Source organism: Squalius cephalus (genome assembly GCF_949319135.1).
Source record: "Squalius cephalus genome assembly, chromosome: 1".
In the NCBI taxonomy this organism is placed as follows: Eukaryota; Metazoa; Chordata; class Actinopteri; order Cypriniformes; family Leuciscidae; genus Squalius; species Squalius cephalus.
The window spans coordinates 46,999,326-47,013,969 of record NC_137122.1 but is presented as its reverse complement, the minus strand read 5'-3'; the positions used below and the strand labels follow the sequence as shown (position 1 = coordinate 47,013,969).

The following is a 14,644-nucleotide window of genomic DNA, read 5'->3' as shown; positions in this document are numbered from 1 at the left end:
TTATGGCGTCATGTAATTTGCTCTACTATTGAGTAACCCGTTTTGCATAGAAAGTTTCACGTGACTTCCACATCATACAATACATGCAATGAATAGATAATGAATTATGTAACGTCACCACTTACTAGCACGACAGGGGGCAGCAAAGCTGAAAAGGTTCAGGGGAAAAGGATCTTGTTTACACTCAGCTTACTGTAAATACATTAGCCTACTTAAAATGTCTTAATAATAACAAAAAACAACAATAGGCTAATCTGCATACACCCACATCCCCCTTTAAATTGTATATTATATATTGTTGTATGTTATGTTAATGGTGTTTGTTAAACCATTTTTGTATTCCTCTAAATACTATAGCCTACTATTGCATAATGTAGGCTACTGCATAGTTTGCCATCATACAGTAGCCTACTAGCCTAGCTCATAAAACAGTTCTGAACAGCTATTGTTATCATTTTGTCCTCTCAGTTATCCTGTGACACTTGTTTCATGGTCCTATGATAAACAAGGAAAGCTCTGAAAAACACACCTGATGTGTTACTGGAAAAATCAGTAGCCTAATCTTTTCTAAACACTGACAAACTGGGCGAGCACGCGCGGTCTTGCCGAAAGAAAACTGAAAGGCTCATCACGTCATGTAGGGAGGAGACCAATACTTTCCGCCACAGCCCCATAAATACACTCGCACACTGTTATAGAGCATGTGAAGTTGTGTGATTCAGATCATCCAAGAGGAGCATCCTGCTCTCACGCCTTTATATAGCGACTACCAGAACTCTGTGTCCGTAGACAAGGTAATGTTTTGACTAACTTATTGATAGCCTAAATCTAAACAGCAGATATTGCGAGCATAGTGCCAAATGTATTGGATCTAATAGCTCTCTACATCGTTCATTTGAAAATATGAATCACTTAAAAATGATTTACATAATCTAAGATGCAGTTTATCAGTGTAATAGGCCTATTCCTATTTTAATATTGTGAATTAATTAACTGTAAATGTGCATAATAATAGCATAATAATGTAATAGCATTGTATTCTGAGTTATTGTATATTGTAATGTTAATATTGTGAAATTTAATAATTTATTCAATTAGCCTACTTATTTATTTGAACACTTGGACCTCCAATGTTTATTTCACGAGAAAAGTTTTGTTTACATTATAGCTGACTCATGTCGCCTGTTGCCTAGTTATGAAAAAATCAACAAGAAGTGGGTCAACGGGAGTGTGTCACGCGTTGATGATTGCAGCGATCTTCAGTCTTGTTGACTCCAGTCAAGATATAGCAGAAGATTCTCGAAGTTTCGCGCGTCCATCGTAAAATTGTTGATTAATGTTTGAAACTTCTGCCTAGCCTATACGTTTAAACTAAAAAACTGAAAATTAAATAGACTACAGCACAGCCCCGCGTGCCTCATTGCTTTTTAAAGTGCAAATTTTCATTGAAATTGTAGGCTATAATGCATCCTTCCGAGGGATGAAAAGTCCCAAATAAATGTATTTGTGTTCTTTATTGGAAGATTTTGGTTTTATAATATAAAAAACCTCCTACTCTCCTACTTTTCTTTTTATTTATTTATTTTTCTTTTCTTTCTTTTGTCTTAAATTACTTATTGTTTGGTATGATATGTAGTCTATGTGATGTGACAATTAAAAAGTAATCTCAGTCTTTGTTTGTAAATCTTTCAGTTATGACTGTTTCTGATATTGTTCAACAAGTTTATGAATAAAAAAAAGCATCCTTCCGCCAGAGAAAGTTCCTGACATAACAGAACGATATGCTAAGTGAATAAGTGGAACGCTGTATTGACCAATCAGAGGCCAGGAACTTAAAGGGACAGTTCACCCGAAAATGACATTTCTGTCATCATTTACTCACCCTCAAGTTGTTTCAAACCTGTATGAGTTTCTTTCTTCTGTTGAACACAAAGGAAGATATTTTGAAGAATGTTTGTAACCAAACAGTTGATGGGCCCCATTGACTTCCATAGTATAGAAAAAAAATACTATGGAAGTCAATGGTGCCCCACAACTGTTTGGTTACAAACATTCTTCAAAATATCTTACTTTGTGTTCAACAGAACAAAGAAATGTATACAGGGTTGGAAGAACTTGAGGGTGAGTAAATGATGACAGAATTTAAATTTTTGGGTGAACCATCCCTTTAACAATACTTAATGAGGTCTCAGCCTTTTACAGTGACCTTGATTTTTCTCATAAACATTTATAACTTAAATATGATTTTCAGTTTCCATTCTAAGTCTTTTACATCTCTCAGAAGCTATATTGATAAAAACAATAAAGATAGTGATTTTTGTAATAGCCTATATTTTTTATTGATTAGCGTATATAAAAAAAAAAAAAAAAAAAAAAAAAACAGAAACAAAAGAGTTAATCTAAGCAACAACTCATTTTCATTAAAACACTGACTGATAATGTGTTAAATTCTGATATTAGGCTGTATCATTCTTCTTCTCTGTTTCAGGAATTTGTGAAATATTTTTTTCCCTATAAACAAAAAAACAACAACTTTTATTTCTGGAGAGTTTTGAAAGCTCCTGGCACCGGTTTTGGCCATGCCGGACCTAAAGAAGTACCTAACTGAGGGCCTGCTTCAAGTGGCTATTCTTCTCAGTCTGTCTGGGATGCGTGTGGACGTGGATCCCTACCTGCCCCCCTTTAGCGAAATCATTCAGGGCCCAAGTTTAGCTCTAACTCAGACTCAATTCCACAATCTCCGAAACATCCTGGATGGATATAACCTGCACCCAAAAAGCGTAGACCTAGATGGGTTCTTCACAGCCCGCAGGCTTCTGAGTTGGGTACGTTCCCTAGACCGCCTGCAGGTGCCAGCGGCAGAGTTGGAAGCCTGGTTGGTCCACAGGGAGCCTGACAATGGAGTCTCCATTCCAGGTCAAGTAGGTCTCCTTGAGGAAGCTGGAGGACTTGAAGATGTGGAGGAACCCTCAGAGCTAAGCATGAGGTTGGGAAATGGAGGAGAACTGGGCTATGACGTAGTTGAGGATCAAACCCTTGGACCTTTGGGGCACATGTCAAGAAACCTCAACCATCCAGACGAAGATGAACTTATTAAAGAGGTAAGCAGTGAAGCCAGTGAAAGCTTCGAAAAATTATTTCCTATTTCCGCCAATGGCCTGCTTTGTGGTTTGTTTCATAATAGATAAATGAGTTAATATTTGAAGAACGGAAGTTGGTGCTAGCAACACCCTTCAGGGATGTTTCACTCTCATTAGTGGTTATTTTTAAAACTTTAAAATGCTATAACAAGAATAAATAACTAAAACATTTTTTTTGTCAATTTAAAAAAAAATTGCTACAATAATTATTTGGAGAGACATTTTGATATATCTCTCAAAAGTTGGGGTCAATAAGATGTTTTTGTTTTTTAAATAAATAAACTATTACTTTTTTATCTAGGATGCATTAAATGGATAAAAAGTGACTAAATATAATGTTACCAACAATTTCTATTTTAATTAAATGCAGCACAACTGATTTCAACATTGATAATAATAAGAAATTTTAAAGACAATAGAAAGAAAGTTTTGAGCTGGAAATCATATTAGAATGATTTCTGAAGGATCATGTGACACTGAAGACTGGAGTATGCTGAAAAATCAGCTTTGCATCACAGGAATAAATTACATTTTAAATATATATTCGAATAGAAAACAGCTATTTTAAATTGTAATAGTATTTCAAAATATTATTGTTTTTACAGTTTTTTAAATGAAATAAATGCAGCCTTGGTGAGAATAAGATAACCTACTTCTTTTAAAAAACATTTTGCTGACCCCAAAGTTAAAAACTGTAAAAAATATTTGTAAAAGTCAACTACACCATTTACATGTCTTCTAATTAGCTATGTATTGTATTTGCCTTCTACAGAGCGCAGAAATCTGGTTTAACAAAAAGAAAAACAATTATTACATCTGACTTTATTAACTAGGGTTTTGTTTCCTCATGGCATGATTTCAGTTAAATCGTGCCCTTACAAAATAAGGAAGTGTTTTACCTGTGAATCTTATTAGGTTATCAGCTGATGCATAATACTTGACAGTGCGTTTCAAAATTATGTGAAACAAGAAAAAAAAAAGAAAAATGATTAACAAACTCATGAAAAAAAATATCACGGAATGCATTTCATTGATTCAGATATTGATAATACACAAGTAGCATAACCACACTAACCAAACTCTATTTGCTAAAATCAATTCTGAAAACACACACCCAAACAACACTGGCTCAATACCAGAAACGTCTGGTCTGGATGTGCACATGGATTTGTTATTGAGTTGGACAGATGCATGTGTCCTCGTCCTCGAGCCACAGCTGAGCGTTAAACAACTTCAGACATCTTGGCTGGGATTCCCCTCCACGTCTTACTTAAGTGTTGCATGTTGTTTGTTGTCCTACTGACCGTTAGAGTTTCATGAGACCCAGAGTATTCTTGGTAATGGGGCTAAAGTGTATACTTGCAGCACATTACGTAAGTGTCTGTGTCTAATAATATTAATTTAATAATAATTTTCAGACTCAAGAATAAGTAGAAAATTATCAATTTTAGATCTAGGTCCATATTATTTGTTTAACCATATATTGAGCAAATGAATGTCTAAACAGTCATTTAAAAGTATATCAAGGTCGTTGTGTTAGTCTTTTCCAAACACACAAAAAAACATCAGTCTAGAGTTAAAGTTCCCCTATTAAGCTATTTTAAAGGTTGCTAATTTTGTTTTCTACAACAGGTTTACATGCATTGAAGGTAAAAAAAAACAAAAAAAAACATTAAAAGTTCAACATGAAACGTTAATTTTCTCATTGTAGCATCTCACAGTGTATGAAACGGTTCATGAAACGATTCAGTCTCTCTAGCCTAAACCCTGCCTTTCTGAGAGCCTACTCTGCTCTGATTGGTCAGATGGCCCAGTCTGTTGTGATTGGTCTTACAGTGCATGTTACAAACGAAATGCACAGTACCATATCTGAGGCTTTACAGTATCAAGTGCGAGTCCTCATCTTTGCTTTCACACTGCAGAAAAAAAGCATCTTAGCCACATGTTGACAACACAAGCCAATCTCTTCCAGGCCTCAGTGTTACAGTGTCAGGTTAAAGTAGGTCAAAGTTGTTCTCGGCCAGCCAATGAAGACCAGACTGGAATTATGTATGTTACAAACATACGTAGGTTTGCAACAGAAAGTGAAGACTGAAATTGCTGACGACTCTTTTTCAGGCAGTTCAGAACCTTTTTTCTCTCTCTCTTTTGGGAGCCAATAACTTTATTTGTCGAGCACTTTGATTTTTGATACTTTGCAGACCTTTTAAATGTACAAACAGCTATATTACAACTATAACAGCTATATTACATCATAAAAAGCATAATAGGGACACTTTAAACTGGTTTATCACATGACCCACAGCAGGCTGCCAGCCAGTGCCCAGACTATTTAGTGTGACTGTACGGCTGCCTGGCTGTGCGCCCACATTATTGGCATTTGTGAGAAGCATTGAGTCGCTTTCTTTTGCTTTCTGTTCACATGCATAAACTCAGCGGGACAACTAGGGAAATTTCGACTGGATGCTTTTTACTTTCTGTTCCTTCAATGGGCTTTGAAACGGAGTAAGATGTTACACACAGTACTTTCTGAACTCGAATTCCCCCTTGAGTAAGGACCCTGAACTTAGAAACAGCTGCCATGTGCCAAGTCCCTTACATGTACAGAGTACAGACCAGATCAAATTTGACAGGTTTCCATGCACATGATCCGCAGGGCTATTTCTGAACCAAGAGCCAGTCTAGAATGTACAAAAGGCTGCATATTTGGCCCTATGGCACATTTGACCTGTACTGACTGGCGGCCATGGTGTTCCTGGATCCGACTGTTGACTCTTTTACCCCTAGAGATTAATAGAAGCATGCAGTCTGGTGATAAGTTCATCTTTGGGTTTTGTGTGAGAGATGGCAAGTACTGATGCTGATTTATTCATAGTTTTCAGTCATGTGACTAGCGTGAAGAACTGAAGGGCAACCGCAGCACAGGGCTGTCAATTTTCCATCTCAAAAAAAGAAAAATATGGGAACAAAATGTTTGGGCACTTGTGATCCACAGGAAATATTGTTTTGTGTATATGGTTCTGTTATTTGGTTGTATTCTACCTGGTTATTTTCCTGTTTCCTTTGCCATTTTGTAGTCAGTTTGTAGTTTTCTTGTTGATTAGTTCTCTGATTGCTCCCAGGGCACAAAACTGAATTTTATATTCCTATACAGAGTCCGTACCTTCCCGGAGGAACATAAGTTTCTCTGCTAGACCCAATCCTAAATCACGATGGATCCAGCAGAGAAACTTCTGTTCCTGTACATTAATACATATTTTTATGTAAAAAGCAATTTCAGAAACAAGTAAATTACATGTTGTTTATTTAGTAAACTAATGATAAGGTTTTGTAAATCACTGAAACATCACTAAACCAATTTTCAATTTATCCAGAATTGTGAAGCTCTTCCAGCAAAGGTAACCTAAATGTAAAAAAAAAAGGCAAATGAGCATTGCATACACAATTAAACATCAACTATTAATCAATACTGATAAAAAAAAAAAAAAAAAAAAAAACTCTTAATATCGCTGATGCCGATATTGTGCATGCCTAATAGGCTATCTGTTCTATTTGCAGACTTCTATAATGTTAGATCCCCACAAGAGATGTCAATGAGACGGCCAGGAATAATTACCATATCGAAAAATCCCCCTCTTGAATCACTGTAGTTCAAACAAGGGCACATGTACTTGACTGTGCAAGCTTGTTGTAACCCCAAATATAAACTGACCCCTGTTAGATATGCCTGAGCATGTGCTGGCTTGGCGTCCACAGCACCATCCTGGCTTGTTTTGTAATCCGAGAAGACATGCACATTTGCTTTCGCAATGCCTGTTTACCGGCTACTGATCAAGTGTCTGCGCCCATCCCCTCAAAATGGACTTAACGGACAGTGCATTAAAGACATCTTACTGCTCCACATACCTTAAGCTCATATGTAAACATGCAGCTGTGACCTTGTCAAACCCTCTCTTACTGAGCATATATAGGTGGAAGTTGATTTGTACTAAATAGGTTACATGATTAAATGACACCCTAATCTTAACTATAAGGCAGGGGGGACTTGAGTTGTTATTCCCCTAATACCAAAAACATATTAGTCAACCCATGATAGTCACAAGGACCACAGGGGTCTGTGGAGGCTAAGGGGACTTCCAATAACAACAGCACAGACACCCAAGAGACCAATCGCTTTCATTAATCACGCTCCCGAACAGGGAAAGGTTAAGTCTATTTATAGCCAAGAGCTGTTGTCTGTAAATGTATAGGTTCCATATATGCCAAAACATCACCCATCTGGATGATATATATATATTATATATATATATATATATATATATATATATATATATATATATATATATATATATATATATATATATATATATATATATATATATATATATACATATATATACAGTATTGTGCAGTAGTATTTCACCAGAAACGAATGGTTTTAAGCCAGTTATTCAAGTCTTCAAGTGTCTTGGAGACGTTGTTGCAGTTCTTCTGGATTTATTCTGTCTCAGTTTCTTCTGTTTCTTCATGTAATCACAGACAGACTCGATGACGGTGAGATCAGATCATACCGGCTGTTGTCAGACTCCTTGTGCATACAAAAATCTCACAGAATTATTACAATTAATGGCAATAGAAATGTTTGGAAATATAAACTGATATTTCCTACTGACACACTACAGCAAAAGATATAAATAACTGGCTTAAAATTATTTATTTTTTTGTGTGCATGAAAATACTTACGTGGATAAGACTTTTGAACAGTACTGTATATATATATATTATCTATATCTATATATATATCTATATATATATATATATATATATATATTAGAGATGCATTGATGAATGGTCCATAGATTTTTGATCAGTTTAAAACTAACAACATATCGGCTATAGCATGAAAAATGCAGATAGTTTTGATTAATTAACTGCGTGAAGGCACTGAGTTGTGTAATGTCTGTTGCATAATCCAACATTTTTCTCCTGGTAAAATAATTAAAAACTTGCTAAAACAAAATGAAAACTGTACAATATATCAGAGCTCGACAATACAGACTGCCCGGGGCCAGGGTGAACGATGCTCACGACAATTGACGGAATTGTCCCGATCGGGCCAGTGCTGTATCTTCACGGAAGTTTATCCTTTGCACGTGTTTTTAAGCCTTGCCAATTTAAATATTCAAGCACAAGAAAATGCGAAAGAGAACTCAATTTGGTACTCCATGTGTGAGAAGTTCTGTGCGCATACATCTAACTTTGAGCCCCCGGAAAGCCGCATCTCAGACATTGTGAATACTGAATCAAGTTATTTTTCGAGTCTTCTTGCGCTTGAACGGGCAAATTCACACAAAATTATATCAAAACGCCCATCTTGGTGCGTATCCTAGTAAACACAAGTTAAGGCTTGAATGAACATGAACAGTTGAAAAATAAAACACGTGTGTATCAGTATATTGGATCAGTGCAGCTCTTAAAGAGACAGCAGCTTAATATTGCTGCTGTCTGTGATTTTAATGTTAAATCAAAAAGAAAAAAAAAAAGAAAAAAATCGCTCACTACTCGATTAAATACCTTTTGTCATTTTAATAAGGATTAATATATATTTGCATTTTAATATACTTACATTTAATTACTTTATTTAATTTCTCTACATGAAAACTAATGTTAAACCTACCTGAAAAGCACTGTTTATTTCTTATGTATTTTTTTTCTGTTGTATTATAGCCTGTTGAATGTTAAATGGATCCAATCCATGTTCAATGATGATTTGATGATGCAGCAATAAACTTGTATACCTTAATGCATGCGTTTTTTAACTTAACCGCAAATTTAAAACACAATATAAATATATTTATATGGGGAAGATGGACAATTTCCTATCCTTACTAGACCTTCGTTTTGCATTTGCAGGAGGGAGATGGTATGTCTTTCTTCTGGGAACAAGAACCTCAGCAAAATGTCCGCCAGGAGCAGTTGGAAAATGCAAGAACACAACCACTTAGCTTGTTTAATGAGGAAGAAGAGGAAGATGAATTTATGGTGGATAGCTGGAGGAATACAAATCCATTTCACAACCAGATGTTTGGAGAGGATCTACAGGTGACCGTGAATAAGGCTCCAAATATTTAATTTTTAGATTAAACCAAACTATGAAAAAAAATATTTTATATATTTTAAATATTAGGGAAGAACAAAACACTAAACTTAAGGTATTTATCTGACAAAATTATTTGGCAAAAAAGGCAAACTACAGATACAGGTTTTATTTTACTATCCAAAAAAAAATAACAACACAGGAAAAACAAAAAGCTCACATGAAAAAGCATATATAGACTACAATATAATGACTTACTAATATTTTGTTGGTTCTCTCCTGTTTTTGCATGTGTTCATAATTTCTTTGTATGACAGCCTGGACAAAAATTGTCTGCACAATTTGTCTCGTTTCATTGCTTTATCACAAATAAAACAATTGACTCCAAGCACAACTATGCAATATGCTTATGAAATCTTTAAGAATTTTTTTAATAATATTTGAATAACATTTTATAGGCCAAACATCACTTTTGACCACTACTGTATTTCTTAAATTTTACATTATATTCTATGAAACAAGACTTTGTCATTTGTCAAATTCTTTTCAATTTGCAGAAAAACATGTACCATGAGCTAAAGTAGGCTACTACCATTCTGTGAATAGGACACAACATGTAAAACTGAATTAAAGGTTGTATCAGCGATTTCAGGCCCAAACATAAATGATCACATTCATCTAATCTTTCCTATTGATCCGCTAGCTCCCCGCCCCATAAGCAAGACGTCAAAAAACGCGTCTCTGTAGGCAGCCTGGCTCTGAGATCTCCACACAAAAACAATTGCTTTCACCAACCACTCAACCAAAATAAATAGTGTTCCAACTAATCACCGACAGGGGTGGGTGTTGTGAGGTTTTCACGTGGAGCCGTCATAAGCAGCCGTGCACGAGTGCAAAACCTCACAACACCCACCCCTGTCGGTGATTAGTTGGAACACTATTTATTTTGGTTTTGAGTGGTTGGTGAAACCAGTTGTTTTTGTGTGCAGATCTCAAAGCCAGGCTGCCTACAGAGCCGCGGTTTTTTGACGGCATGCTCATGGGGTGGGCAGCTAGCGGATCGTTAGGAAAGATTAGATGAATGTGATAATTTATGTTTGGGCCTGAAATCGCTGATACAACCTTTAACAGTGATGTTAAAGTAGATGTTTTGCTATTCAGTGCTGCTTCTGGCCTTGATGAAGACTTTCCACATTCCAAAGAAGTGCAGCATGAGCGTCATAGCTTGACCTTGACAGATAACAGAGTGATATGGTTTTTATTGAACAATTTCCTCCTGCTCACTTTCTGCTCTTTCAGTTGTCAGGTGTAAGGGACGACGCTTCTCTTGCCATTGAAGAGTGCTTGCATCTCATCGATGACAACTTCGCCTCAGAAGTGGATCCAGAGGTGGGAACCTGATCTAGAACGCAACGTTTCATCTTTTTTACAACAATTAATGCTGTAGGAATTGAGAGAGAGAGAGAGAGAGAGAGAGAGAGAGAGAGAGAGAGAGAGAGAGAGAGAGAGAGAGAGAGAGAGAGAGAGAGAGAGAGAGAGAGAGAGAGAGAGAGAGAGAGAGAGAGAGAGAGAGAGAGAGAGAGAGAGAGAGAGAGAGAGAGAGAGAGAGAGAGAGAGAGAGAGAGAGAGAGAGAGAGAGAGAATCTTTTGAAAGGAAATGCAGGCTTTCCAAACTTGTTTGAAAATCTTAATTTTCTCAGTTGACAGGTCCTGGTTTACAGAATGTAGGAGAACATGCACTTCAGTTTCAGAGGCCACTCATCTCACCCTTGTTGCCTGAACAGGAATCCACATTTAACTTAGAGCAACAGTGGCAAGATGTTTTGGCCATCATGGAATCACAGGTATGCAAATGCATGCTTCTTACGGTCAAGTCTCAAATTATAAGTTCATCAGTGCTTCAATTAACATATGTGATGCGCTCTATCATTTTGAGTCGTAGCAATGAATAGTTTGAGAAACACGATAAGCAAAAAACTGTTTTAATGTTATAAAGTCTCAGTTTTCAGATTTATGGCGATTGTTTTTTTTTTACAGGATTAAAACATTAAATGCCATTTTGACGCTATTTAATGTGGTGGGACAGATCATTTTCCATGTTCCATACGTCACGTCCGCACAGCTTTCAAAAGTATACTCAGCCGCACGGATGGACGCCTTCGACACATGCGCAGTACAATTGCTTTTTAGGGCCCGTTCACGTCGCATCTTTTGTGTGCTCAACTTCGTCATTTTAAACATAGACATGCAACAAGTACTATATTATTATATTTTGACAAGGATTTGGAGGATTTTATCATAAAACAATCACTTTTTAATTTAGGCCTAATTTTTTTTTTTTTAACTCAAAATGCGTTTCTGGGTCAAAAATTCAAAATGATGGACCAGTTCACGTGTTTTATTGACCTGTGTTGACGTATTGAACCTTTTTTAACTTCTCTTATCTTTATAGGACATGGATATAGCCGAAACAACAGGCGATTCCCCCATCAATATAAGTGATTCAGACAGAAATACTGGATCCATGGACAACTTTATTCATCAGGATGTTAGCCTTCACCGAGCCACTCTGCCAAGATCCACTGATGCACAAAACAGCGTCCCCATGGAAGAAACCTGTCGGATTAACAACCACTCCTTGCCAAACCTCAACTTGGACACCTCTGCTAATGTAGAAGCTTTTGAAGACTCTGATATCATAGCCCTCCTTACTGGGACTAGCCTGGCAAGCCCTTTAGATCCTCTGCTAGAGGAAGCCATGCTTGATGAGATTGGACAAATGGATTTGGCCCTGGAAGAACTTGAAGAGCAAAACCAAGCAGATTCTGACTCTGGTTTATCCCTGGACTATAGCCAAAGCCCTACCTCCACAACTGGATCTGAATCTTCCAGTTCCTCATCATCTTCATGCTCTTCATCACCCTCCAGCCCAACCCCTATGATACCCGAGGAAGGTGCCGTGGGCTACACCCATATCAAGGAGGAGGAAGAGGATGGAGCTGTGGGTGGCTTCATGCCAGAACAAACCAAAATGTGTCAGTCAAGTTTTTTGGAAGCCAGGCAGTTCCACCATCTTCCTTGGCTCGAGCACATCGGACACGATCATACCTACAACCAACCTCAAAGCCAGAAGAAACCTCCAAAAGATCCCTTCGATGAGTCGAAAGAGAAAGTGCTGGATCATCTGTCCAGCCGGGATGAGAAACACGCAAAGTCGTTGAATATCCCATTCTCCAATGAACGCATCGTAAACTTGCCTGTTGAGGAATTCAATCGTTTGCTAGCAAAATATCATCTCAATGAGGCTCAGCTCTCGCTCATCAGAGACATTCGCCGCAGGGGTAAAAACAAATTGGCTGCTCAGAACTGTCGTCGAAGGAAGCTAAATGTCCTAGTGGGATTGGAGCGTAATGTGGATAGCCTGCGACGCCTCCGGGTCAGACTGCTTAGGGAAAAATCAGAGATCTTGAGCTCCATCAGGGAGGTTAAGCAGCTTCTTAATAGCCTGTATCAAGAGGTGTATGAGAGACTAAGGGAGGAACAGGGACTGCTCTACTCGGACAACAACTTTACATTGCAGCAAGACTGCACCAGCCCTGTAACATCCCAACGCAGATCAGATTCACACTCCAGACGCAAACTTAGCAAGAGACAAAAACGCAAGAAGTGAGAACTACTCTTCAATGAGCTGATGTTGATTAGTTCTACATGCTGGTTTTCCACAGTTCAAAGGGATTTTACGCCAAGTAGGGTATTTTTACCCAAGATATCATCCTTGAAGATGTCATATACTGTGTAACCACCTAATACAACTTGACTGGACTTCAAGTTCCACAAGGTTTTGATGTTAATTTAAAGGGCAATGTGTGTTTCCAATGTGCGTTTAAATATACTCTAAAAACTGGCTGTAAAGGGCAGCAAACGTGCAGTTTGTGTCTGAGGCTGAGTCTAGCCAGAGAAAGCACTCAACGCTGTAGCCTATGCCACATGTAAAGCGGGCGTTTCTGAAAGGCACAACAGCAAATAACACTGTTTATTTATAAGGGCCACAGAGAGGGTCCCTCCTTTCCAGCAACCCGTCACTGACTCACATGAGATTACAGCAAACAACAATCAATTCCCAATGGAGAAAATAATTTTCTCGCTCTGTTTCACTTGGATGTCACAATAGGGAAGAAAAGAGTATCGCAACATTCATGCGGACATTAAGAACCAAACTAGGAATATCGAAAATTGTTCCCAAAAAAACAGTACAATAATCCTGTGTTAGAATGGCAAATTGTGTTTGGAATTATGCTTGGAATCCAAGTATTGAAACAAAGTGATAATGCGTTTTAAATATTGCTTACTGGTTTGCCATCTCATCTCAACGCCATACAATGAATGTACATTTAGTTTTGAGCTCGATTAACATTAACTAGATAACAAGGCTGTAAAGTTTAAGGATTTTTGACCCACCATGTTTTGAGTGAACTGGAATTCTGTCCTTGAGTTTGTGTGGTTTATTTTAAATTGTATTGCTTTAACTGTGATGAAATGTCAAAATACAGAACTGGTATTTGATTTCATTAATATTTTGAAATGCCTTGTAAATAATTTAAACCTTTTTATATTCAATTGTTTATGTAGCTTGTGATTCATATTTTGCAGTGAATTTATGTTCTTGGTGACAAGCTCTTTTGTTTTAATTAAAAGCCATTTATGGTCCTGAATTTTCAATTTATTTTCTGTAAAATAGGACCTTAATATAGGCAAAAGTACATTTTCAAACACCATTTCTTAAAATAATCCAAGATCAAAAAACAGAATTAATACAAAAGTTTAGTTTAATGAACAATAATCATCTCCCCCCTTGAAAAAGTGAAAATGAAAGAAAGTAACATGCTTCAAACAGTACACTTTAAAAGAGAAAACAGACAATCAGAGAGTAATATAATGCAGTCACATTACTGATTGTGTACAACTAAAAGCACTTCAGGCTTCTCTGGTACGCAGCAGAAGAGTATGCCACTATTAATACCATATTTAGCGAAAAACGTATCCAGTGATCCAAGCACTATTTTAACCAACGCCAAAACATTTTGAAAAGCTTCATTACATTTTAAAATGAACATTACCAATACTAACATGTTTATGCTGGTGCAAAAGTGGTACTAAGAGACCTGATCTGTAGCATGGTAACGTTGGTGAGCTTTTTTACCTTCACTACACATTTACGTTCATGAAAAAAAAAAAAAGATGCATTAAAGCTGTGTAGTACATTCTAATTCTTGAGCACCGCCAAAGAAGAGAGTAAAACAGCAAAGTGTCCAACCTTTCATCAATGTTTTCTTAAGTATTCTGAGCCAGGTCTGGCACTCCTTGATCAGCCTATAAAACTTGAAAGATCAATCTGAGAAGCTGGAAT

The 14,644-nt window shown here is 37.1% G+C and overlaps 1 protein-coding gene across 1 annotated transcript; it reads left to right on the top strand.

Moving 5' to 3' along the window:
• The first annotated feature begins 639 nt into the window (after positions 1 to 639).
• nfe2l1a (nfe2 like bZIP transcription factor 1a) lies at positions 640 to 13,944 on the top strand. The gene is made up of 6 exons (XM_079846473.1): positions 640 to 794; positions 2,489 to 3,101; positions 9,054 to 9,242; positions 10,537 to 10,626; positions 10,938 to 11,081; positions 11,690 to 13,944. Exons 2-6 carry the CDS (start codon positions 2,580 to 2,582, stop codon positions 12,905 to 12,907), a joined length of 2,163 nt encoding a protein of 720 aa, XP_079702599.1. The 5' UTR covers positions 640 to 794; positions 2,489 to 2,579; the 3' UTR covers positions 12,908 to 13,944.
• The last annotated feature ends 700 nt before the right edge of the window (positions 13,945 to 14,644 follow it).